The following is a 23,673-nucleotide window of genomic DNA, read 5'->3' on the forward strand; positions in this document are numbered from 1 at the left end:
TTTCCAAAGAGGACAAAGTTCTTCATAGTAGGAGTGCTGAGACACTGGAACAGGTTGCCCAAGAATGTGGTTGAGGCCCCGTCCCTGGGCACATTCAAGGTCAAACTTGGTGTGGCCCCGAGCAACCTGCTGTAGTTGGAGGTGTCCCTGCTGACTACAGGGGGTTTGGAGAAGAAGTTTTTCACCATGAGGGCAGTGAGACTCTGAAACAGATTGCCCAGGGAGGTGGTGGAAGCCCCATCCCTGGATGTGTTTAAGACCAGGCTGGATGAGGCTCTGTACAGCCTGACCTAGTGCGAGGTGCCCATGGCAGGGGGGTTGGAACTGGGTGATCCTTGTGGTCCCTTCCAACCCTGACTGATTCTGTGATTCTATGATACTATGACCTTTGAGGCTTCCTTCCAACTCAATGCAATCTGTGAAGCTGTGATCTGTGTTTTAAGTCAGCAGATGAGCTCCCTGTTTCTCTTTGCTTTCAAACCCACATTGAAGCTTCTTCCTTCCCCTGCTGGTTCTTTCCTGTCTGTAACTGCTTTCTAACCCTCTTTCTGAAGGTACCAAGTCCCACATAAGAACCCTGATGCTGAAAGGGCTGCGCCCATCCCGGCTCACCAGGAATGGATTCACAGCTCTTCACCTGGCTGCTTACAAGGTGAATTATTCTGAATGGAGCTGAGGGAAAGAAACCAGAGCTGAGCAGCTCGTTTGCCTGAGCTCTCTGGCTGCTAATTCAGGTGAAAACAGAAATTTCACATTTAGGGTGAACAGGAAGGTGACCAGCACAGGAGGAACCCAGCACAGGAAACCAGTGTGGGGCTTCAAAATGTCACCCTGGAGGGGGCAGTGCTGCTTTGGAAAGGTTGATCAGATTGAGCAGTGATGCTCAGGGTGGAAGAGAGTCCTTTTTACTCTTATAGATATTAATAGAAACAATCTCAAAGCAATTGATTTTATAATTTTGTTCTTTTTTGTTGTTGCCTCTCCTCAAGTCCCACATGATGGTAGCACTCAATCTTAGAGGTCTTTTCCAGCTGAGACAATTCTATGATTCCATGGTTCAGCTTCAGGATGAATTGTCTTCACTGTTATATTTATCCTTTAAGGCTACAAATAAAAAGACTGCAAATAAAAAGACTGTTAAAACCAGGGGCAAGGATTAAAGGGGACCAAGACAGCATTTTCCTAAGGAATATCTCCTAGGAACTCCTCAAATGACCATTTTTCCTGTGATATTGGGGAAGTGGTAGAGTCATTGCCTCTGGAAGTCTCTTTTCCCAAGGAGCAAACAATAGCAGAAAGGGAAACATCCTTGAGTTCCACCCTGAAAGATTTAAGCTGAACATGAGGAACACTTTCTTTCCCTTGAGGGTTGTCAATGCCTGGTCCAGGCTGCCCAGAGGTGTGGTGGAGTCCTCATCCCTGGAGGGGTTTCAAAGCCACGGAGATGTGGTGATGAGGGTCATGCTTTAGTGCTGATCTGATGGTTGAACTTGATGAGCTCAAAAGTCTCTTCCAGCCAAGATGATGCTGTGGTTCTGTGTTTCTGTGATTCCATGTTGTGACTTGTAACACAGTTTGGTGAGCACTTGGAGACTGAGAGGTTTTGAAAGGCAAATTAAATCAGACCAGAGACTATTTTAAAAGACACAGACTTTGGTAGAGCAAACAGGAGAATGCTAGTGCCCAGGACAAGTCTTCCCTCTGCTCCTGGTCTTGTGCTCTTGTGCTCCTGAGGTCATGGTTGGGCTCTTCTCCTGAAAAATACCCTCACAGGAAATTCTTTCCAGTGAGAGTGGTGAGACACTGGCACAGGTTGCCCAGGGAGGCTGTGGATGCCCCCTCCCTGGAGGTGTTCAAGGCCAAGTTGGATGAGTCCTTGAGCAACCTGTTCTAGTGGGAGGTGTCCCTGCCCATGGCAGGAGGATTGGAACTAGAATGAAGTTGAAGGTCCCTTCCAACACAACCCATTCTGTGATGAGTCTGTGAATCTCTGAAAGGCAGCTCTGTGATGGCAGTAGAGGTGCAGACAGCCCCAGCTGTCTCTGGGTCCCTGCCTCCCACGGTCCCAACTCTGTCCTGGGAATAACAGATGTCAAATGTGTGCCTTTAGGACAATGTGGAGCTGCTGACAGCACTGCTGCATGGGGGAGCTGACATCCAGCAGGTTGGGTACGGAGCCTTGACTGCCCTTCACATCGCCACCATCGCTGGGCACCACAAGGTATGGCTCTCCTCTCAGAGGTTCTCTTAGCAGCTTCTTCAGACTGGTGCCATGCAAGAGGAAACTGAGCAGGGGTGCAGGAGGAGGTGTTTCATTTTCGTAAGTTTTGGGAAAACCACTTCTGTGCACAGATCTGACTCTGAAACACCACGCACAAAGGGCATGGATGTGTTGGCACAAGTCTTGCCTCTAAGGCCACAGCAATGCTAGGAGGGTTGGAAGCCCTATGCTGGGAGGCCAGGCTGAGAGTTGGAGTTGTTCATCGTGGAGAAGAGAAAGCTCCAGGGAGACAATCTGGTAACCTTCCAGTGCTTATAAGTGCCTCCAAGAAAGCTGGGGACAGACTTTTAAGCAGAGCCTGTTGTGACAGGACAAGGAGTAATGATTTGAACTAAAAGAGACTGAGACTGGAGAGAAGGGAGAAATGTTTGACACTGCGGATGGTGAGAGCCTAGCCCAGGTTGCCCAGAGAGGCAGGAGATTCTCCATCCCTGTAACAATTGCAGTTCATGTTATTTGGGGCTCTGAGCAGCCTGCTCTGTTTGCAGATGTCCCTGCTGACTGCACGGGGGTTGGACTGGATGGACACCTTGAAAGGTCTCTTTCAAACCAGTCTGTGGTTCTGTGATTCCATGGCTCTGTAATTCTATAGAACTGTCCTTAAAGACTTAGCAATAAAGGGCAGAGATGTTTTCCAGGCACCAGACCTGCTAACCACCAGGAACATGCTGGAATTCAGTCACCCACACATGTCAGGACTTCTGAACATGAAGTGAGGCTTCCAATTGCTGCTGTTCTGCCTGGGGAAGAAGCAGAGCAGAAGACTTCAACTCCCTCTCCTAGGTGTCATGGGCTCTGTTTCACAGCCCCACGCTTCTCACATCAGAGCCAGAGGTTCTCATAGAGCTATTTGATGCTGTGGATTAGTACAGAGCAAACTTGTCAGGGGAAGGCTAGCATGACCCTCAAGCATCAATCTTGACGAGTCTCCTGTGGGCTGGAGAGTGATGGCTGTGGGGAGCAGGGGAGGGAAGGGAGGGATAAGGTTCCCCAGCCGCCTGCAGTCAGGCCCTTCCCTTCTAGACACACTGTCAGTCATGGATCTGTTTTCTTATCATTTGCCAGCCCAGCTCAGTCATTTCACACCTCATCTCGTTTCTGTCACCTTGGCAACGGCTCACTCGGGGAAGTTATTTATTTTTTTAATCTCTTGAAGCAGTGGGCGTGCAGAATTAACTCGCTCCTGGGGGGCTGCCGACGGCAGCTCTGCCTGTGGGTGCTTCACCTGTTATCTCCTTTGCATTCATTAAGCAAGCAAAGACTTTGTCCCTTGCTTGAGTAGAAGTTTTAAAGACAGAGTGCTGGGCTAATTATCATAGAATCAGTCACGGTTGCAAGGGTCATCCAGTTCCAACCCCTCTGCCATGGGCAGGGACACCTCACACTAGATCAGGCTGTCCAGAGCCTCATCCAGCCTGGCCTTAAACACCTCCAGGGATGAGGCTTCCACCACCTCCCTGGACAACCCCTTCCAGGCTCTCACCACCTTCCTGCTGAAGAACTTCTTCCTAACATCCATTCTGAATCTACCCATTTCCAGCTTTGTTCCATTCCCCCCAGTCCTGTCACTGCCTGACAACCTAAAAAGTCCCTCCCCAGCTTTTTTGTAGGCTCCCTTAAGATACTGAAGGGCCACAATAAGGTCACCTGGAAGCCTTCTCTTCTCCAGACTGAGCAGCCCTAGTTCCTTTCATCTCTCCTCATAGCAGAGGTACTCCAGCCCTCTGATCGTCCTTTTGGCTCTTCTCTGGACACCTTCCACCACATCCATATCCCTCTTGTAATATGGGCTCCAGAGATGGATGCAGTACTCCAGGTGGAGTCTCAGCAGTCCCTCACCCTGCAGCCCACACTTCTCCTGATGGATCCTGAAGCAGCAGAATCCTTTAAAGGGAGATGATCAACAAGAAACACAAGAAACCACCTCAGTGTAAAGAAAGGCATGCAGGTGACTCTGACCTTTACACCATGCAGCTTGGACTTGGGCGTTCACCTGAGGTAGAAGAGCTTGGCTGGATGCCTGGAATGAAGCTGGCATGCAGTTTGCAGCAGAGGGGGAGAACCTCTCTGTGTGTCCATGGCAAGAAATGGAAAGATTTAGACAGGAGATTAGGAAAGAAATTCCTTACAGTGAGAGTGGTGAGATACTGGTAAAGGGTGTCCAGGAAGGTTGTGGATACCCTCTCTATGGTTGAACAGAGCCTTGAGCCTCCCTACTCTAGGGAAGGTGCCCCTGTACATGGCAGGGAGATTGGAACTAGATGATCTTTAAAGTGCCTTCCAACCCAAGCCAATCTATGATGCTGTAGAAAAGACCTTTAAGTAATTTAGTCCAACCATCAAACTACCACCACTATGGCCATTAAACTCTGTCCCAAAGTGCCATGTCTACATGGTTTTTAACACCTCCAGGGATGATGGCTCCCCCACCTCACATTCAGTGATCCCTTCTGAGCATTCCATCTTGTTCATTAACTGCAGGTAGACACAGAGCCAGAGCCTCATGTCTCAAGGGACATGGCAAGGCTCAGAAGTCTCTTTGGAGTTGCACTGGTGGAAATATTGATACCAGTGGGAAAGAAGTCATCAGTGAGGAGAAAGAAGTCACACTGGAAGTACAGCTCCAAGCTGCACGAGGGATGCACATTCACTAGGGATGCGCAGTTCTTTCTTACACTCACAAAACAGAGCTGTGCATCCCCAAAATCACAGGATCACAGCATGTTAGGGGTTGGAAGGGACCCAACAAGATCATCGAGCCCAACCCCCCTGCTGGAGCAGGACAATATACTACCAACACAGATCACAGAGGAACACATCCAGGCAGGTCTTGAAAGGCTCCAGAGAAGGAGACTCCACAACCTCTCTGGGGAGCCTGTGCCAGTGCTCTGGGACCCTTACAGTAAAGAAGTTCCCCCTTGTGTTGAGGCAGAACCTATTTTGCTGCAAATTATACCCATTGCTCCTTGTCCTATCCCAGGGAGCAAGAGAGCAGAGCCTGACCCCCGCTCCTGGTCAGCCCTCGGATACTTATAAATATTTACCAAATCCCCTCTCAGTCTTCTCCTCTCCAGACTAAACAGCCCCAGGTCGCTCAGCCTCTCCTCATCAGCCATGCCCTCCTGTCCCCTCATCATCCTCACAGCCCTCTGCTGGACCCTCTCCAGCAGATCCCTGTCCCTCTTAAACTGAGGAGCCCAAAACTGAACACAGTATTCAAGATGAGGTCTCACCTATAGCTTGGCTGTGAGAGGCTGTGAGAGTGAAGGTGGCAGAGATCTGCTGCAGCAATGGTTCTAGAGCCAGCTGGTGTCATAAGCACAGGGTAAGACCCACAGGATCACAGAAGCGTAGGGTGGGATCTCTGAAGCTCCTGCAGTCAGCAGGGCATACCCAACAAGAGCAGGTTGCTCAGAGCCTCAAACAACCAGACCTGGAATGGTTACAGGGGTGGGATACTTCCTATCTCTCTAGGCAACCTGAGTCAGGGTCTCGTCACCCTCAGAGTCAGACATTTCTTCCTTCTCTCCAGTCTAAAGCTCCCTCTTTTATTTTGAACCATCACCCCTTGTCCTGTCACAAGAGGCCCTGCTCAAAGGCAGGAGAGAAGCTGTGCCTGGGAAGAGCTGTTCCAGTTCCACTGAAGATCCATGTTGTGCTCTTCCACCCTCAAGAGCTGTGTGCGCAGCCTGTCTGGAGATGCAGGAGCAGAGGTGCAGATGTAGATGGCTCTGTGTGTGGATGGCTGCATGTAGATGGCTGCATGTGGATGGCTGCATACACAGGGAGGTGGTGGAGTTGCCATCCCTGGGGGTGCTCAAGAAACATGTGGACATGGCACTTTGGGACATGGTTTACTGGCCATGGTGGTGGTGGGTTGATGGTTGGACTCCATGGTCATAGAGGGCTTTTTCCAACCCAACCAATTCTGTGACTCTATGTCTATCTCTATAGATGTGTATGTATACTTTGCTGGAGACCCTTCCCAGGCTTGTGTGACTCCACAGAATCATAGAATGGTTTAGGTTGGAAGGGACCTCAAAGCTCATCCAGTTCCAATCCCCCACCATAGGCAGGGACACCTCCCACTAGAACAGGTCACTCAAGACCTCATCCAGCCTGGTCCTGAACACCTCTATGGAGGTTGTGATCCACAACCTCCCTGGGCAACCTCCGTCACTGGAAAGAACTTCTTCCTAACATCCAGTTTAAATCTCCCCTCTGCCAATTTAAACTCATTCTTCCTTGCCCTGTCATTACAAGTCCCTGTCAATAGTCCCTCCCCAGGCCCTTCAGATACTGGAAGGCCACTCCAAGGTCTCCTCGAAGCCTTCTCTTCTCCAGGCTGCAGAGCCCAAACTCTCTTGCCCTGTCCTCATAGCAGAGCTGCTGCAGCCCTCTGAGCATCTTGGTGGCCTCCTCTGGGCTCCCTCCAGGGGCAACCAAGGACATTTGTGAAGTTACCTTCACCTTGCAGCCCCCAAAATGTTTTCAAAATGATTTCAACCCAACAAGTATGTTTGTGCTGCTTGTTAAAGACAGTATGGATAAAGTCCCAGCTGGTGACAGCCTTGTGCTGCCTTGGGAGTCTGCATGTGTGGAGAAGGTTAAGCTGCCAGAAGGTTAAACCAATTTACAGGTGGTCACACCAAGGAACTCAATTAAAAAGCTGTTAACCTTCAGGGTTGCAGTCAGCAGCTCCAGCAGTGATCAAGGGACAGATCCATCTGCAGCATCTTTTTTCAGTGGGTGTGAGAGGAAGCCTGTGAGCAGGGCAGGCTTACTTGTGATGGTCTGAAGGTCAGCACTCAGGGTGAGGGAAGGAGGCTCTGAGGTGTGTTTGAGACCAAGGATGAGTAGGGTTGGGGTTGTTTGTGTCGGAGCATTGAGTCCCTGAGCTCACACAGCATCATATCATTCCTCTGCTGCACACACAGCTCCTGTCATCAGCTTACTGGGAATCATAGAGTCATAAAATCATAAATTACAGAACTATCTGGGCTGGAAAAGCCCTCTAAAATCATAGACCCCAACCATCAACCCAACACCACCATCTGGTTAGATCTGCTTAGGAAAACCAAGGCAGAGTTGGAGTTGAATCTAGCCAGGGAGGTCAAAGGGAACACCAAGAATTTCTACAGGTACATTAATGGTAAAAAGAAGCCTAGGGAAGGTGTGGGCCCCCTCAGAAAGGAAACAGGTGAAGTGGTCACAAGTGACATGGAAAAGGCTGAGGTTCTCCACGACTTCTTTAACAGCCACACTGCTGGAGCCATGAAAGAGAATGGAAGAGTTGAGGCTGTTCAGTCTGGAGAAGAGGAGGCTGCGAGGTGAACTGCTTGTGGCCCTCCAGTATCTGAAGGGGGGTTACAAAAAAGCTGGGGAGGGACTTCTTAGGCTATCAGGTAGTGACAGGACTGGGGGGAATGGAGCAAAGCTGAAGGTGGGGAGATTGAGACTGGATGTGAGGAGGAAGCTCTTCACCATGAGAGTGGTGAGAGCCTGGAATGAGTTGCCAAGGGAGGTGGTTGAGGCCCCATCCCTGGAGGTGTTTAAGGCCAGGCTGGATGAGGCTCTAGACAGCCTGATCTAGGGTAAGATGTCCCTGCCCATGGCAGGGGGGTTGGAACTGGATGATCCTTGTGGTCCCTTCCAACCCTGACTCATTCTATGATTCCATGATTAGGAAAAAGCTTTTGGAGAATAGAAAAAAGTTTTTGAACATTAAGAAAAAGGTTTTGGACATTAGGAAAAAAAAAGTTCACAGAGAGAGCAGTCAGGCACTGGAGTGAGCTGCCCAAAGAGTCTCCTACCCTGGATGTGTTTAAGGGTCCTATGGATGTGGTGCTTAGGGCTGTGGTTTAAGGTGAACCTTGTAGAGTAGGGTTCTAGGTTGGACTTGGTGATCCTGAGGAGATTTGCCAACCTGCATGTTGCTGTGTGATTCTGAGAGGTGTTAGAATCACAGAGAAGACTTTGGGGATCATCAAGTCCTACCCTTAACCTAGCACTGCCAGGTCACCACCAAACCTTGTCCCTCAGCACCACATCTCCATATCTTTGCAACACGTTCAGGGATGGGCACTGTGGTGGTTTGGGTGTTCCCACACACACACACACTTTAGAAATCACCCAGACTAGACTCAGCCAGCTCTGGAAATTGAATGAAGCTGTTTATTTACAGTTTAGCTCAATATACAAGCAGATATTTACAGTACATACAGTTATAGACAGAAATAGACAAGGTAAAAGGTAATACAGAAACACAACTCCCCTCCCAGAAACCTGAGTCCCCAGGAGGGGCTCCCAACTGCCCTTACACCTTCTCCCACCTCTCTCTACCTTACCCCAGATGTTGCCTTGTGCCCGAGGAAGAATGGAGAGTCAGCCAGGGGGGTGAGGAAGCAGGTGGAACAACCAGAGAGACAGCAGGTTAGGTTAGAGAGAGACATGCAGCTCAAAGGCCAGGCAGTGACTGAATGTCTTATCTATATTTACATTCTTGTTCTTATACCTCTCAGCAAGCCTATGAGTGGAGTAGACATCACAATTGTTTCCCTTTCACAGCCTGTAATCTAGTTCTTCTCACCAAAACATTCTAGCCTGCTTCAAACTAGCACAGGGACTCCACCCCTGCCCCAGGCAGCCGGGAGAGTCTGAACTCTTTAATGACCTGCACCTGGGTGGGCACAATCCCAAGCACAATTCCAGGCTGGGAGGGGAATGGCTGAGAGAAACCCTGAGGAAAAGGCCCTGGGGGTCTGGGGTGATGAAAAGCTGAACATGAGCTGGCAGTGTGAGTGCAGCCCAGACAGCAACTGTGTGCTGGGCTGCAGCAAGAGCAGTGTGGGCAGCAGGGCAAGGGAGGGGATTCTGCCCCTTTGCTCTGCTCTCCTGAGACCCCACCTGGAGTCCTGTGTGCAGTTCTGGAGCCCCCAGCACAAGAAGGACATGGAAATGTTGGAGCTGGTCAGAGGATGCCACCAAGATGCTCAGAGGGCTCTAGCAGCTCTGCTATGAGGACAGGCTGAGAGAGTTGGTGTTCTGCAGCCTGGAGAAGAGTAGGCTTCAAGGAGACCTTGGAGTGGCCTTCCAGTATCGAAAGGGGACTTACAGGAGGGCTGGGGAGAAATTACTGACAAGGTCTGGTAATGACAGGATGAGGAGGAATGGGTTTAAACTGGCAGAGGGGAGATTGAAACTGGATGTTAGGAAGAAGTTCTTTCCAGGGCAAGCTTTTTCTCTCCTTTATATAGCTTTGAAATCTTCAGTCAGCTTAGAAGCTCCTCTGATAGATTAAATATCTTATTTTGTCCACAGTTTTATTAATATTCATGGAAATATGAAATAGTATTTTCAGCCTCCTTTAAAAAGAATTAAGAAGAGTAAATCTAGGAAAGAGAAAATAGATTTTTTTTTGTCATCTTCTTAATTCTAATAAGATAAATTCTTATTTATGCCACTAAATAAATAAATGGCAGAGGTATGCACACCAGGCTCTGCAACATCCACATTTACATTTCTAGTGTGGCTGGTGAGACACTGGAATAAGCTGCCCAGGGAGGTTGTGGATGTCCCCTCCATGGAGATGTTCAAGGCCAGGTTGGATGTAGCTCTTTAGCCTGGAGAAGAGAAGGCTTCCAGGAGACCTTGGAGCAGCCTTCCAGTATCTGAAGTGGGCTACAAAAGGGTTGTGGAGGGACTATTGACAAGGGCTTGTAATGACAGGATGAGGAGGAATGGGTTTAAACTGGCAGAGAGGAGATTGAAACTGGATGTTAGGAAGAAGTTCTTTGCGGTGAGGGTGGTGAGACACTGGCACAGGTTGCCCAGGGAGGTTGTGGATCACAAAATCACCCTGGAGGTGTTCAGAACCAGGATGGATGAGGCTTTGAGAGACCTGTTCTAGTGGGAGGTGTCCCTGCCTATGGTGGGGGTTTGGAACTGGATAAGCTTTGATGTCTCTCCTAACCTAAACCTTTCTGTGATTCTATAACTTCTCAGACCTTTCCAGAGCCACCTTAGAGCCAGGCCTGCAGCAAACCTGTCCCCATGCATTGCTATTGTGGCTGTGCAAGTTACAAGATGATGGAGAATTGTAAACCCTCAGACCCAGCCAATGGTTGGACCTGCTGATCACAGAATCATAGCACAGAAGGGACCATGAAGATCATTCCAACTGCCCCACTACTAGACCATGTCACTTAAGGTCACATCCAACCTGCCTTTGTGTATTTTCAGGCTTGGTGCCTCCACAGCTTCTCTGGCAACCTGTTACAATGCCTCACCACCCTAATGGGTGAGGAATTTATTCCTCATGACTGATCTAAATCCAGCTTCTTCCAGGGTGAAGCCATCACCCCTTACCCCATTACTCCATGTCTCTGGAACAAAACTGTCCCCAGTTCTCTTCTTGCCCCCTTCATGGTCTGGAAGGCTGCTCTGAGGTCTCCCCGGAGCCTTCTCTTCTTCAGGCTGAATGAGTATAAACAATACTCCATTCTTTGGCCCCCTGTAGCAGAAGCAATGCTGGGGAGAGTCTTGTGTTAGGAGAAACCAGTACCTGCCCCTCATTCATGATTTATCAGTGCCCTCTGTCACATCAGCTAAGAGAGAAGAACACGCAAAAGCTAACTGCTGCTCTGCTGTCTACACCTACCTGCAGGGAGGCTGTAGCCAGGTGGGGTTGGGCTCTTCTCCCAGACAACCAGCAATAGAACAAGAGGACACAGTCTCAAGCTGTGCCAGGGGAGGTCTAGGCTGGATGTTAGGAGGAAGTTCTTCCCAAAGAGAGTGATTGGCATTGGAATGGGCTGCCCAGGATGGTGGTGGAGTCACCATCCCTGGAGGTGTTCAAGAAAAAACTGGACGAGGCACTTAGTGCCATGGTCTGGTTGACTGGATAGGGCTGAGGGCTAGGTTGGACTGGATGATCTTGGAGGTCACTTCCAACCTGTTTGATTCTATGATTCTGTGTCCCTCCTCCTTTCTCACAGAAGAGCACATCTGAAGTATTTCAGTAGGTTAGTTTCCTAAGGAGGACAATTACTTGCACATTCATCAGCAAGTTGTGCTCAAAATGCTCCAAACCTCTTTAGCAGTTCTCCAGCTCAGTCTGATGGAATTTGTTGTAAAGTTCTAGCAGATACAGAGAGGGTTGGGAGCTGCAGTAATTTAGTGCAGACACCTTGCAGGACACGACTGACCTTACCTACGTTTGCCAAACTGGAGGGAATTAGGCAAATGGTTGCCAATAATCACATTTTTATTTTACTGCCTTAAGGAACTCTGAATATCTTCACAAAGTCTTTGGCTCTTTTAGTGTAAGGCTGTGCTGGGGCTTGCTGTGGTGCAAGGGCCTGACTTGCTGAAGCTGTTTCCTCATTTAAATTTTACCTGCTAAAAAGTCAATAAGCATTGATCTGATTTTCCTAGAGGAGTTTTTATCCTCTGCCCTTGTCCAAAAGACAAAGTCCTTACTTAGTCTGTCTTGTGTTTGATTTTGTTGACTCCTCCTGACCTTCAGAGTAGTTTAATTAATTGTCTTTGAAGTGAACATAATTGACTTGAATGTTCAAAAAGCTTCTGAAAAACTCTTTCATAGGAGAATTTTGGGTTCAAAATAAAACACAGTGAGATGCCCCAAGTATCACTTCGAAATAGAAAGTGGTTATGGGAGGAAAAGGGGAGAAGTTGTGTCCTGGTTTGCCTGGGCTGTAATTCTTGGCCAACCATGGTCTGCAGGCTGTTAGCAGCTTGACTGTGAGCCAGGAGCTTCAGCCAAGGCAGCTGTCCCAGGCTGGCTCCAGGTGTATCCCATGAGCATCACGCTCAGTATAAAGGGGAAGGCAGCTGAGAGCAAGGGTTTGTTGTGCTCCTGTGCCATCCCTGGAGAGGCTTGCTCATCTTTCTCTTCCTGAGGGGTGCACTGGTGGTGGGTATCACTTATTCTCTTTATGTTGATTTTAATGTCAGTTTTACCTTCTCGTTAAACCTATAGGTCTCCTCTCCCTGATCCTCCTTGGCTGGGGAGGGGTTGTCAGGTGATAGAGGAGCTGCTGTAGTTTATCCCCCAGAGACAGGCTAAATGGACACAAATTGTTTACCTCCTTCTCCTGTCTGTGCCAATGCAAGCCCAGCCTAGGAAGCTGCTGGCTCACCTCCAGCCTGCTGTGAACCAGACTCCTGGGATTCTTCCCAGCAGAGCTGCTCCCCAGCCAGGGCTGGTGCAGTAAGGGGGATGTGTTTGTGGTTGAATTTCATATGGGTTGTGTTTTTCCAGTCCCCCCAGCCTGTCTGGGTCCCTCTGGACAGCAGCCCCACCCTTGGGTGTACTGATGACATAGAATCATTCAGGTTGGAAGAGACCTCCAAGATCATCCAGTTCAACCTAGCACCCAGCCTTGTCCAGTCAATGAGACCATGGCACTAAGTGCCCCATCTAGTCTCTTCTTGGACACCTCCAAGGATGATGGTGACTCCACCACCTCCCTGGGCAGCCCATTCCAATGCCAGTCACTCTCTTTGGGAAGAACTTCCTCCTAACATCCAGCCTATGTCTGCCCTGGCACAACTTGAGACTATGTCCTCATTTTCTGTTGCGGGTTGCCTGGCAGAAGAGATCGACCCCACCTGGCTACAGCCTCCCTTCAGGTAGTTGTAGAGAGCAATGAGGTCTGCCCTGAGCTTCCTCTTCTGCAGGCTGCACACCCCCAGCTCCTTCAGCCTCTCCTCACAGGGCTGTGCTCCAGCCCCTTCACCAGCCTTGGTGCCATTCTCTGGACATGTTCCAGTACCTCAGCATCTCTCTTGAATTGAGGGGCCCAGAATTTGACACAGGACTCAAGGTGTGGCCTGACCAGTGCTGAGTATGGGTAGAATAGCCTCCCTTGTCCTGCTGGCCACACTATTCCTGATCCAGGCCAGGATGCCATTGGCTCTCTTGGCCACCTGGGCACACTGCTGGCATAATCTGATGTCCTCTGCTAACAGCACAAAAATGCACTCCATTGCTGCCTTTGGGACCATTGTTGAAGCTATGAAAAGGACAGGCCCCAGTGCAGAGCCCTGTAGTGATGAGCTTGATACCAGCCTGGAGACCTCTTCGACCACCACCCTCCAAGCCCACATCTAACCACTCTTTCACCCACCAGTTTTGCACCCACGCAGACTCTAAGATGTCAGTTTGCTGCAAGAATATGAGCAAGGAGCAATGGATGGAAGCTGCAGCACAGGAGGTTCCAGCTCAACACAAGGGGGAACTTCTTTACTGTAAGGGTCTCAGAGCACTGGCACAGGCTGCCCAGAGAGGCTGTGGAGTCTCCTTCTGTGGAGCCTTTCAAGGCCTGTCTGGATGCATTCCTGTGTGACCTGAGGTAGATTGGTCCTGCTGTGGCAGGGGAGTTGGACTCGATGATTTCTTTGGGTCCCTTTGAACCCCTGACATCCTGTGAGCCTGTGAGATGCTGTTAAAGACCACGTTGAAGTCAGTGGCAGCCACTATTCTCCCCATGCCCCCTAACCCAGGACACTCAGGCTGCTCAGGCCAGACTTAGGTTGGTGAATCTGTGACCAGCTGTACCTGATGACATCGAGGCACTGAGAGCTGCCTTCTCTGCAGCACAAAGATGTCCCTGGGTTGTGAGCTGCACTGCTGGCTATAGTCTGTCTCCTGAGAACACAAATCTATTTTGGGCCTTTTTTATGAGAATTTAAAGGTCTCCTTTTTTTTGCACCAGAAATGTTCCCCCTGGCTTTCTGCAGTGATTTCTCTCTCCAGCACACCCACCTACTTGTGATGCCTGTGACAGCTTCCAGTGTTTCCTAAGATTCTTTTCTTCTTTCTTAGAAAGATAGTTTGTCTGTGAAGCCATCAGGATTGTCTCTGTGCCTCTCTCATCATCTACAGCTGAGTGGATCTTGCTTAATATGGCTCTCAACCCCTTTTTTAGCCAGAGATCATAAAGTAGCTGGTGTGGTTGCCATTTCTGCAGCCTGGGAAAAAAGGTGTCAGAATTCATCTGGTATTAGAGTCCTCATCAGAGGCACCATCCACGTTGCTCAGCACAGCTTTTTCATCTTGAAGATCCACCATGAGGCTTGTAGGTGAATCTGTGTGCTTAATTCTAGCTTCCAAAGAGAGTGAGGAGAATTGGAGCTATGGTCACATCCCTGAGGCTGTTGTAGCCTCACTGTTGCATACCTAAGCTAAAATTAAGCTGATCCAAAGAACTTCCAACTATGCTCTTCTACAAGCTAGAGGTCCAAACATCTCTTTTCAGAACCAACAGCTGCAACTTCAGTTTTATGATAATACTTTGCTGATAAATGTCTGAAATTAATCTCTCAGAAGCCACCAAGCCACTAAATCACAGATCAACTGGCTCAGTGCGGATGTGGCACTCCAGGACACCATGGTGGTGTTAGGTCAATAGTTGGACTCAATTTCAGAGGTCTATTCCAACCCAGACAGTTCTGTGATTCCCCACCTCTGTTTCACCAAGCTGCTAGTGCATTGAGAAGTGCCTGGTTATGGGATGCTAAACAGGTTGATACAACTAACACCCAACTGAGTGTGTTCCTTAGTGACTACCTGAAGATGTTAACACTTAGCTGGCAAATGCATGTGCCAAGGTTGTTGCCAGGTGCCCTTCTGCTGGCACCAGGATCAGCAGCTCCTCTAAAGATCTCAGGGGTTCATTCATAAGGTTGGGGTTTTGTATTCAGGCAAACTCTTCAAGACCCCTGACAAAAACGCACAGGAGGTTTTAATGCCCTTTGAAATCATAGAATTGTAGAATCAGTCAGGGTTGGAAGAGACCACAAGAATCATCTAGTTCCAACCCCCCTGCCATGGACAGGGACACCTCACACTAGATCAGGCTGTCCAGAGCCTCATCCAGCCTGGACTTAAACACCTCCAGAGATGAGGCTTCCACCACCTCCCTGAGCAACCTCTTCCAGGCTCTCACCACCCTCATGCTGAAGAGCTTCTTCCCAACATTCAGTCTGAATCTACCCATTTCTAGCTTGATTCCATTGCCCCAGTCCTAGCACTACCTGACATCTAAAACGTCCCTTCCCAGCTTTCTTGTAGGCTTCTTAAGATATTGAAAGGCCACAATAAGGTCATCTGGGAGCCTTCTCCTCTCCAGACTGAGCAGCTCCAACTCCCTCAGTCTCTCCTCATAGCAGAGGTGCCCCAGCCCTCTGATCATCCTCGTAGCCCTTCTCTGGACATGCTTATGGAAATGGTTAAAACTAGTGGGAAATGAGCACATCTGGATCCACCAGGGAGTGGACCTTCCAGAGATGATGTGTACAGGCACTCCTGTGGGAAAAGTGCATACCCATTTAAACTGTGTGAAGAAATGGTCACTACGCCTGCATGCTTCATGGTAACAGAGCTGTGTTCTTAGGGTGCTTGAGAGTGACACGGGGTTAAATGGTGGCCCCAGAGTTGCCTGTCTGAAGTGACCTGGTGCTCCCAGTTTAGCTAGCAGCTGCCTCAGATGTGCATCGTCACAGCTTCTGTTCACTTGGCATCACCAGTGGCAGTCTCAGTGGGGAAGAGCAGGGAGAAACATCATCCTGTGGTCATATCCCCTTCATTGTCCCTTCTCCTGATGGCCAGGGAAGTGTTTCCCAGCCATGACTTACAATCCAGCATCTTTGTGTCCAGTTCTGTGCTTGAGAGAGTCCAGCACAGAGCCACACAAATTATTAAGGAAGTGAAACATCTTCCTTATGAGGAAAGCCTGAGAGAGCTGGGGCTGTGCTGCTTGGAGAGGAGGAGGCTGAGAGGTGACCTGATTAATGGTTATAAAGATGTAAGAGGTAAGTGCCAGGAGGCTGGAGCCAGGCTCTGCTGGGTGGTGCCCAGTGACAGGACAAGGGGCAATGGGTGGAAGCTGAGGCGTAGGAGGTTCCATGTGAACCTGAGGAAGATTTTTTTTCCCTGTGAGGGTGACAGCACTGGAACAGGCTGCCCAGAGGGGTTGTGGAATCTCCCTCTTTGGAGATATCTCAAACCCCCCCTGGATGTATTCCAGTGTGATCTGCTCTAGGTGATTCTGCTCTGGCAGGGGGGCTGGACCAGATGAGCTTTGGAGGTCCCCTCCAGCCCCTGACATGATTCTATGGTTTTGTGATTTCACCATCATTAGATTAAGCAATTAACATTCAGTGTAGAACTACTCAAGCAATCCATGGTACAAGCCCCTTGACATGCCCAGAGGCTCCCCTGGGCTGCACAAAACCCATCAGCCTTGGGGCTGTGATGTAGGATCCAAAGTGGTTTCATTCAGGCTTCTATTTTGACAGGTTATTCACGAAGCAAATATTTGATAATTCATAGCTGTCCAGGAGAACGTGGAAAGCTGAAAGAAAACACTTTGGGATATTTATTGAAGCCAAAGGGCTATTATCTTCTAAAACACAAAGGAATCTTTACACGCCGAGGGAATTATGCTTGAGCATTTACCTTCACACATTTACATTTAAAAGGGCCTTTCATTTGGGTGGGTTGGTGGTGGTTTGGGTTTTTTTCTTTTCCCCACTTCTAAAAACTCTGATATGTTTACTGCTCTGTGTTCATAATGCTTAAAAGAAAATTAAAGGTTATTCTGAGAAAATCCAGACTGTCATTTCTGTGCCTCGTACTACTGAAATGAGGCTTTTCTCCTGCAAACAGGCTTTGAGGCTGATTTATAAAGCATCAGTGACATTCAGTGTTCAGCTCAAGAACTGTAAGCTAATTGCTTGCACATGTTGTGCTCAGCTCCTCACCTTCAAGGCTTGGCAGAGGGGGCTGGATGAGCTGGGTCGATGTGTTGAGTTCAACAGGATGAGATTCAACAAGGTTCAGCTCTGGAGCCCCCCAGCACAGGAAGGACATGGAACTGTTGCAGCCAGTCCAGGGGAGGCCACCAAGATGCTGAGAGGGCTGCAGCAGCTCTGCTATGAAGGCAGGACAAGAAAATTTGGGCTCTGCAGCCTGGAGAAGAGAAGGCTTCCAGGAGACCTTGTAGCAGCCTTCCAGTGTCTGAAGGGGGCTACAGGAGGGCTGGGGAGGGACTACTGACAAAGTCTTGTCATGACAGGATGAGCAGTAATGGGTTTAAACTGGCAGAGGGGAGATTGAAACTGGATGTTAGGAAGAAGTTCTTTCCAGGGCAAGCTTTTCCTCTCCTTTATGTAGCTTAAGGGTCTCTTCCCAACAAAACCAGATATGGTTACAAGAGTGGGGGCTCTTCAGCCTGGAGAGGAGAAGGCTTTGAGGAGACCTTGGAGTGGCCTTCCAGTACCTGAAGGGGGCTACAGGAGGTCTGGGGAGGGACTACTTACAAGGTCTTGTAATGACAGGATGAGGAGGAATGGGTTTGAACAGGCAGAGGGGAGATTGAAACTGGCTGTTAGGAAGAAGTTGTTTGCAGTGAGGGTGGTGAGACACTGGCACAGGTTGCCCAGGGAGGTTGTGGATCACAGAATGAGGCCTTTGATCCACATCTTCTCCGGAAGTGCTCAGGACCAGGCTGGATGAGGCCTTGAGCGACCTGTCCTAGTGGGAGGTGTCCCTGCCTATGGCAGGGGTTGGAACTGGATGATCTTTGAGATCCCTTCCAACCTAAACCATTGTATGATTCTATCTGTAGATCAGCTTACCCACTCTCTGCAGTGTTTCTAACAGGACTGCTCTGCTTGTGCCCTCCCAGGCCGTGGATGTTCTGCTGCAGCACGGAGCGTACGCCAACGTTCAGGACGCTGTTTTCTTCACCCCCCTGCATATTGCTGCCTATTATGGCCATGAGCAGGTAACTGCACAGGAGCTTTGGGAAGCTGAGGAGTCAGCACCAGGGCAACTGTAGCTTTAGTGTGGGATATCAGAGAACCACACAATGGTTTGGGTAGATCACCTGGTTCCAAACCCTCAACCATGGGCAGGGACACCTTCCACTAGCCCAGGTTGCTCAAAGCCTCATCCCAGCTAGCCTTGAACACCTCCAGAGAAGGGGGCATCCACCATCCCCCTGGGCAACCTGCTGCAGTGCCTCACCACCCTCGCTGCGAGGGTTGGATCTGGTGATCCTGAATTAATGACCAGTCATTCAGAGCATGATTTGGGTTGGAAGGGAACTTAAAGATCATCCAGTTCCAGCCTCCTGCCATGGGCAGGGACAGCTTCCACTAGACCAGGTTGCTCAAGGCCTCATCCAGCCTGGCCTTGAACACCTTCAGGGAGGGGACATCCACAGCCTCCCAGGGGAACCTGTGCCTATGTCTCACCACCCTTGCTGTGAAGAATTTGAGTATGAGTGTGGTGAGACTCTGGAATAGGCTGTCGAGGGAGGTTGTGGATGCCTTTTCCATGGAGGTATTCAAGGCCCAGTTAGATGAGGCCTCGAGCAGCCAAGGCTGGTTGAGAGGCATCTCTGCCCATGGTGGGGAGGTTGGAGCAGGTATCTCTAAAGTCCCTTCCAACCTAAGCCATGAAGCAAATTTCTTCCTAATGTCTCATCTAAACCCAGCTTCTCCAAGTTCCAATTCACCAGCCCCCATCCTGTCACTCCATGCCTTTGTACAAAGTCCCTCTCCAGCCATCAAACTCCACTTGGAAAGTTCCTACATGTAACATAAAAGTGACCATTTAGAGAGCAAGGTTTTCCATGGGGCACCTGTGTGCACATGACCGTGCAGCTGTGCTTGTGTGATGGAAGTTACCTGGCCCCCAACACATATGAAACCACCCAGGCTAGACTCAGCCATCTGGAAGGTAAGGAATGAAGCTTTCTATTTACAGCTTAGCACAATGTACAAGCAGGTATTTACCATACATTAGAAATAGATACAGCTACATACAGAAATATACAAGTTAAAAGTAATGCAGAAACACAATGCCCCTCCCAGAAATCAGACTGCCAGGAGGCTCCCGACCCAAACCTCCTCCCAGGAATCAGAGTCCCCAGGAGGGGCTCCCAACCACCCTTCCCCCTCACGCTGATATCCCAGGATCTGCCTTACATGCAAGGTGAGTTTGGAGGATCAGCAAGGGGGGTTAGAAGCAGAATGGTTAGTTGGGTTACACAGAGCAGCAGAAGTCCCAGGAGAAAAACACAGACATTGACTCTGACAGGTAGAGACACTCACTGTCTTGTCTATGTTTGTATCCTCATTTTTAATGCATCTCAGCAAGCCTGTCAGTGAAGTAGACATCACCACTGTTTCCTTTTCACAGCCTATAATCTAATTTCTCTCATTAAAATATTCCAATTAGCCTCAGACTAGCACAGCTTGCTTCAGCCACACAGACCAGGGGCTCAGTGAAACTGGGGTCCTGACCAGAGCTGGCACTGAACCTCCCAACTCTGCTTCTGAAGTACAGCTGGCAGATGGCTCAGTCTCACAGTGCAGCCATTTGCCCTGTGCAGCCCTTTGATGTGAAATGGGATGATGGCTCCATTCTCACTCACACAGGTCATTCCCTGTACCTTTCTTGGGCTAAAAGCCTATCTTCTTCTATTTTCAAGTTTCAAAGGATGACCTCTTGATGGAGTGTATTTTTTTTCATTCCAGAGACAGGCTGCTTCAAGTTGATTGAGGAGTTGTTAGAATAGCTTTGGAAAGAACTGCATCCAGATGCTTCTATAGCTGGCTGACAGTGAGAGTGGGAGCCACAGAGATGCTCCTGAGATGCTGCTTTCCACACACGTGCACTTCATGCAATAACATTAAGAGACTCCTGGTGTGTAGGGCTGAGGGATTCATTTGCTTGTTTGCCATAAGCCAGCACTGAGCAAATACAATCATGGAATGATTTGGGTCAGAAGGAGCCTTAAAGATCATCTAGTTCCACTCACCTGCCATGGGCAAGGACACCTCTCACTAGAAGATGATCAAATGGATCCCTCTGTACCTGAAATAGGCATCAGTCCAGGTTGGGGCTGATCTATTGGAGAGCACCTCTGGGCAAAAGGACCTGAGGGTCCTGGTGGATAAGAGGATGACCACGAGCCAGCACAATGCCCTCGTGGAGAGTCTCATGAAATGATGCTGAAAGCTCACATAGTGCCTTCTGATGGTTAGGCCACACCTCAAGTCCTGTGTCCAGTTCTGGGCCCCTCAGTTTAAGAAAGATGTTGAGGTGCTTGGAACCTGTCCAGAGGAGGGCACTAAAGCTGGTCAGGGGGCTGGAGCACAGCCCTGTGAGGAAAGGTTGAGGGAGCTGGGGGTGTGCAGCCTGGAGAAGAGGAGGCTCAGGGCAGACCTCATTTCTATCTACAACTACCTGAAGGGAGGTTGTAGCCAGGTGGGTAAGCTGTGCCAGGGAAAGTTTGGGTTGGATGTTAGGAAGAAATTCTTCACAGCAAGAGTGATTGGCATTGGAATGGGCTGCCTGGGGAGGCTGTGGGGTCACCATCCCTGGAGGTGTTTAAAAGGAGGCTGCATGAGGCACTTAGTGCCAGGGTTTAGTTAATTAGAAGGGTTAGGTGATAGGTTGGACTCGAGATCTTAGAGGTCTTTTCCAAACTGTTTAATTCTGTGATTCTGTGATTGGGAGGGCAGGTGCAGCTCTGGCAGTATGGGCTTTGAGGGCATTTGCTGGTGGTCAGTTTGGAGTGCTGTGTCTTGCATCCAGCCTTTCACCAGAGATCACGCCTGGGGATGAAGGACAATTGGAGCATTTCTAGAAATATGGTACCTTAAAACTCAGCTTTCTGTTGAGTCTCCCTGTCTGGACCTTAAAGAAGTGCTCACATCCACTATTACTCAGTGTAACATTCCATCTGACTTTGTCTGCTCTGTTTGCATCTGATGTGTTCACCCTAATGGAACCTTTAGGTAACCCACCTCTTACTGAAGTTTGGAGCTGATGTGAATGCCAGTGGTGAAGTTGGAGACAGACCACTCCACCTGGCTGCTGCCAAAGGCTTCCTCAACATTACAAAGCTCTTGATGGAAGAGGGGAGCAAAGCTGATGGTGAGAAAAGTTTTGTGGTTCTTTTTTAAACCCATTTTAACATTTAGAGGGGACAGCCTCAAACTGTGCCAGGGCAGGTTCAGGCTGGATGTTAGGCAGAAGTTCTTCACGGCAAGAGTGATTGGCATTGGAATGGGCTGCCTGGGGAGGTGGTGGAGTCTCCATCCCTGGAGCTGTTTAAGAGGAGGCTGCATGAGGCACTTAGTGCCATGGTTTAGTTAACTAGAAGGGTTAGGTGATAGGTTGGACTGAATGACCTGAGAGGTCTTTTCCAACCTGATTGATTCTGTGATTTTATTTTATCTTAGAGTCAGGCCTTGAATCTTGATTTTAGCTTCCTAGCATATCCTGTGCTTTCATCAATCGTCTCTGGGCAACTGAAAAAGAAAATAGCAGTTGGAAAACTTTCTTCAGCTCTTAAGAGTGCTTGGCTTGTCATCCCATGTGCATTCTTTCTGTTAAGTTAGAGGTGAAAAACAGTGGCAGAAAACAGGGGGATTGTGGATGCCCCCTCCCTGGAGATGTTCAAGGCCAGGCTGGGTGGAGCTCTGAGCACCCTGGTCTAGTGGGAGGTGTCCCTGCCCACGGCAGGAGATTGGAACTAGATGATCTTTAAGGTTCCCTCCAACCCAAGCTATTCTGTGAATGCCCTTTGCTAGGTTTTACCAGCACAGATTTACCATGTGCTCTGCGAATCTCACCTCCAGCACACATCCTGCTCAGGCAGGAACAAGTGTGGAGGCAAAGAGCACATCTCAGAACTGTGAGTGCTTTTTCCAGCAGTGAGCTCTTGATGTGTCAGTTGTGGCATGCACAGAACTGAGGTAATTATAATGAAAAGGGGGGGAAGAGGAGATGTTCACTCACCACATCAAGGCAGGAGGAGGTTCACAGCCAGTTTATTCCATAAGGAAAAGAATCTGGGACACCATTTCAGATTCTTCTCTTTAAAATCAGAATCTTCAGCACTGGAAAAAGAAAGAAAAAGGCAACTGGAAGCAGGAAGTCTTCTGCTCAAAGCAGCATGCTTTGAAACTTGGTATAAATACAGCAGAGGAGAAACGACTCTCTAAATGGCCAGGAATGGAAGTAATTGGTGAAATAAGCTGAAGAGATGTTGGCAGTGCTCTGTGCTGAACAGTAATTGGTGTCATAAACCTGAGCTGGTTATTTGAACATCACCTGACTGACTCATGGACGAGCTCTGGGGCCATGGCAACTGCAGGGAAACAGAAGATACCAAATCAGCCTGAAGAGGTCAGAACCCTGGTGGAACACTGCAGCATTTGCAGGCTGACACCAGGCAAAGTCTCCAACCCAGCCACAAGATATGTGAGAAAAACATCTCAATTGTGTTGTCCATGTCTCCATCAACTCCAATAATCAGTTTGCACAGGCAAGTGCACAAAACCAGCATGTTCCAATGTGCTCCAGATGCTGACCTCATCATTTAGTTGAACATACAGAAAATCAGATGTGACCTCATTGCTGTCTACAACTACCTGAAGGGAGGCTGTAGCCAGGTGGGGTTGGGCTCTGCTCCCAGGCAACCAGCAACAGAACAAGGGGACCCAGTCTCAAGTTGTGCCAGGGCAGGTCTAGGCTGGATGTTAGGAGGAAGTTCTTGCCAGAGAGAGTGATTGGCATTGGAATGGGCTGCCCAGGGAGGTGGTGGAGTCACCATCCCTGGAGGTGTTCAAGCAAAGCCTGGATAGGGCACTTAGTGCCATGGTCTGGTTGATTGGATAGGGCTGGGTGCTAGGTTGGTCTAGATGATCTTGGAGGTCTCTTCCAACCTGGTTGATTCTGTGGTTCTATTCTATGATTCTAAGAAATTAGGACATTCTGCAAGTAAATTCTCTCTGTTTTCAGAAACCATAGAAGGCCTCTGAAGTGCATTTCTTGAGGTGAGGGCAGTGGTGGAGTCCCCATCCCTGGAGCAGTTTCAAAGCCGTGGAGATGTGGTGCTGAGGGATATGGTTTAGTGATGAACTGGCAGTGCTGGGCTTAAGGGTTGGGCCTGATGATCTTAAAGGTCTTTTCCAACCTGAACAACTCTCTGATCAGATCCCTTGGAGCTCCAAATTCACATTGAAATCATTAATACATCCCAAAGACTAGCAGCTGTAACTCAATTTGCCTTAACTACCTGAGGTCTTTGCAGACTGAATTTCTCATTTCTGTTTTGAACAACTTCTACCTCCTTCTCTTTTTTTTTTTCTTTATATTTTTTACACCTTCCAAACTTCTCAACATATTCTTTGCATTACTGAGTCAAGATGATTATCAACTTGCGTTATTTATTCTGTCAGGAAATTCGGTTTCCTAGTTTAGAATATCCAAGTGATAGAATGCAGCAATAACTGGGGTGCAAAGTATCACTTCAGAATTCTTGATTCATTCCTGCAGGCTGGTA

At 49.0% G+C, this 23,673-nt stretch overlaps 1 protein-coding gene across 2 annotated transcripts in view; it reads left to right on the plus strand.

The window, feature by feature from the left end:
* LOC135177483 (serine/threonine-protein kinase TNNI3K) overlaps positions 1 to 23,673 on the plus strand; it is a 108,386-nt gene that overhangs the window by 23,506 nt on the left and 61,207 nt on the right. For both annotated transcript variants that reach the window (XM_064147509.1, XM_064147510.1), the window contains 4 exons: positions 555 to 652; positions 2,111 to 2,221; positions 17,995 to 18,093; positions 21,119 to 21,257. In XM_064147509.1, coding sequence (XP_064003579.1) covers positions 555 to 652; positions 2,111 to 2,221; positions 17,995 to 18,093; positions 21,119 to 21,257 — 447 coding nt within the window. The remainder of the gene's footprint in view (positions 1 to 554; positions 653 to 2,110; positions 2,222 to 17,994; positions 18,094 to 21,118; positions 21,258 to 23,673) is intronic.

This window comes from Pogoniulus pusillus, chromosome 8, assembly GCF_015220805.1.
Source record: "Pogoniulus pusillus isolate bPogPus1 chromosome 8, bPogPus1.pri, whole genome shotgun sequence".
NCBI classification, from domain to species: domain Eukaryota; kingdom Metazoa; phylum Chordata; class Aves; order Piciformes; family Lybiidae; genus Pogoniulus; species Pogoniulus pusillus.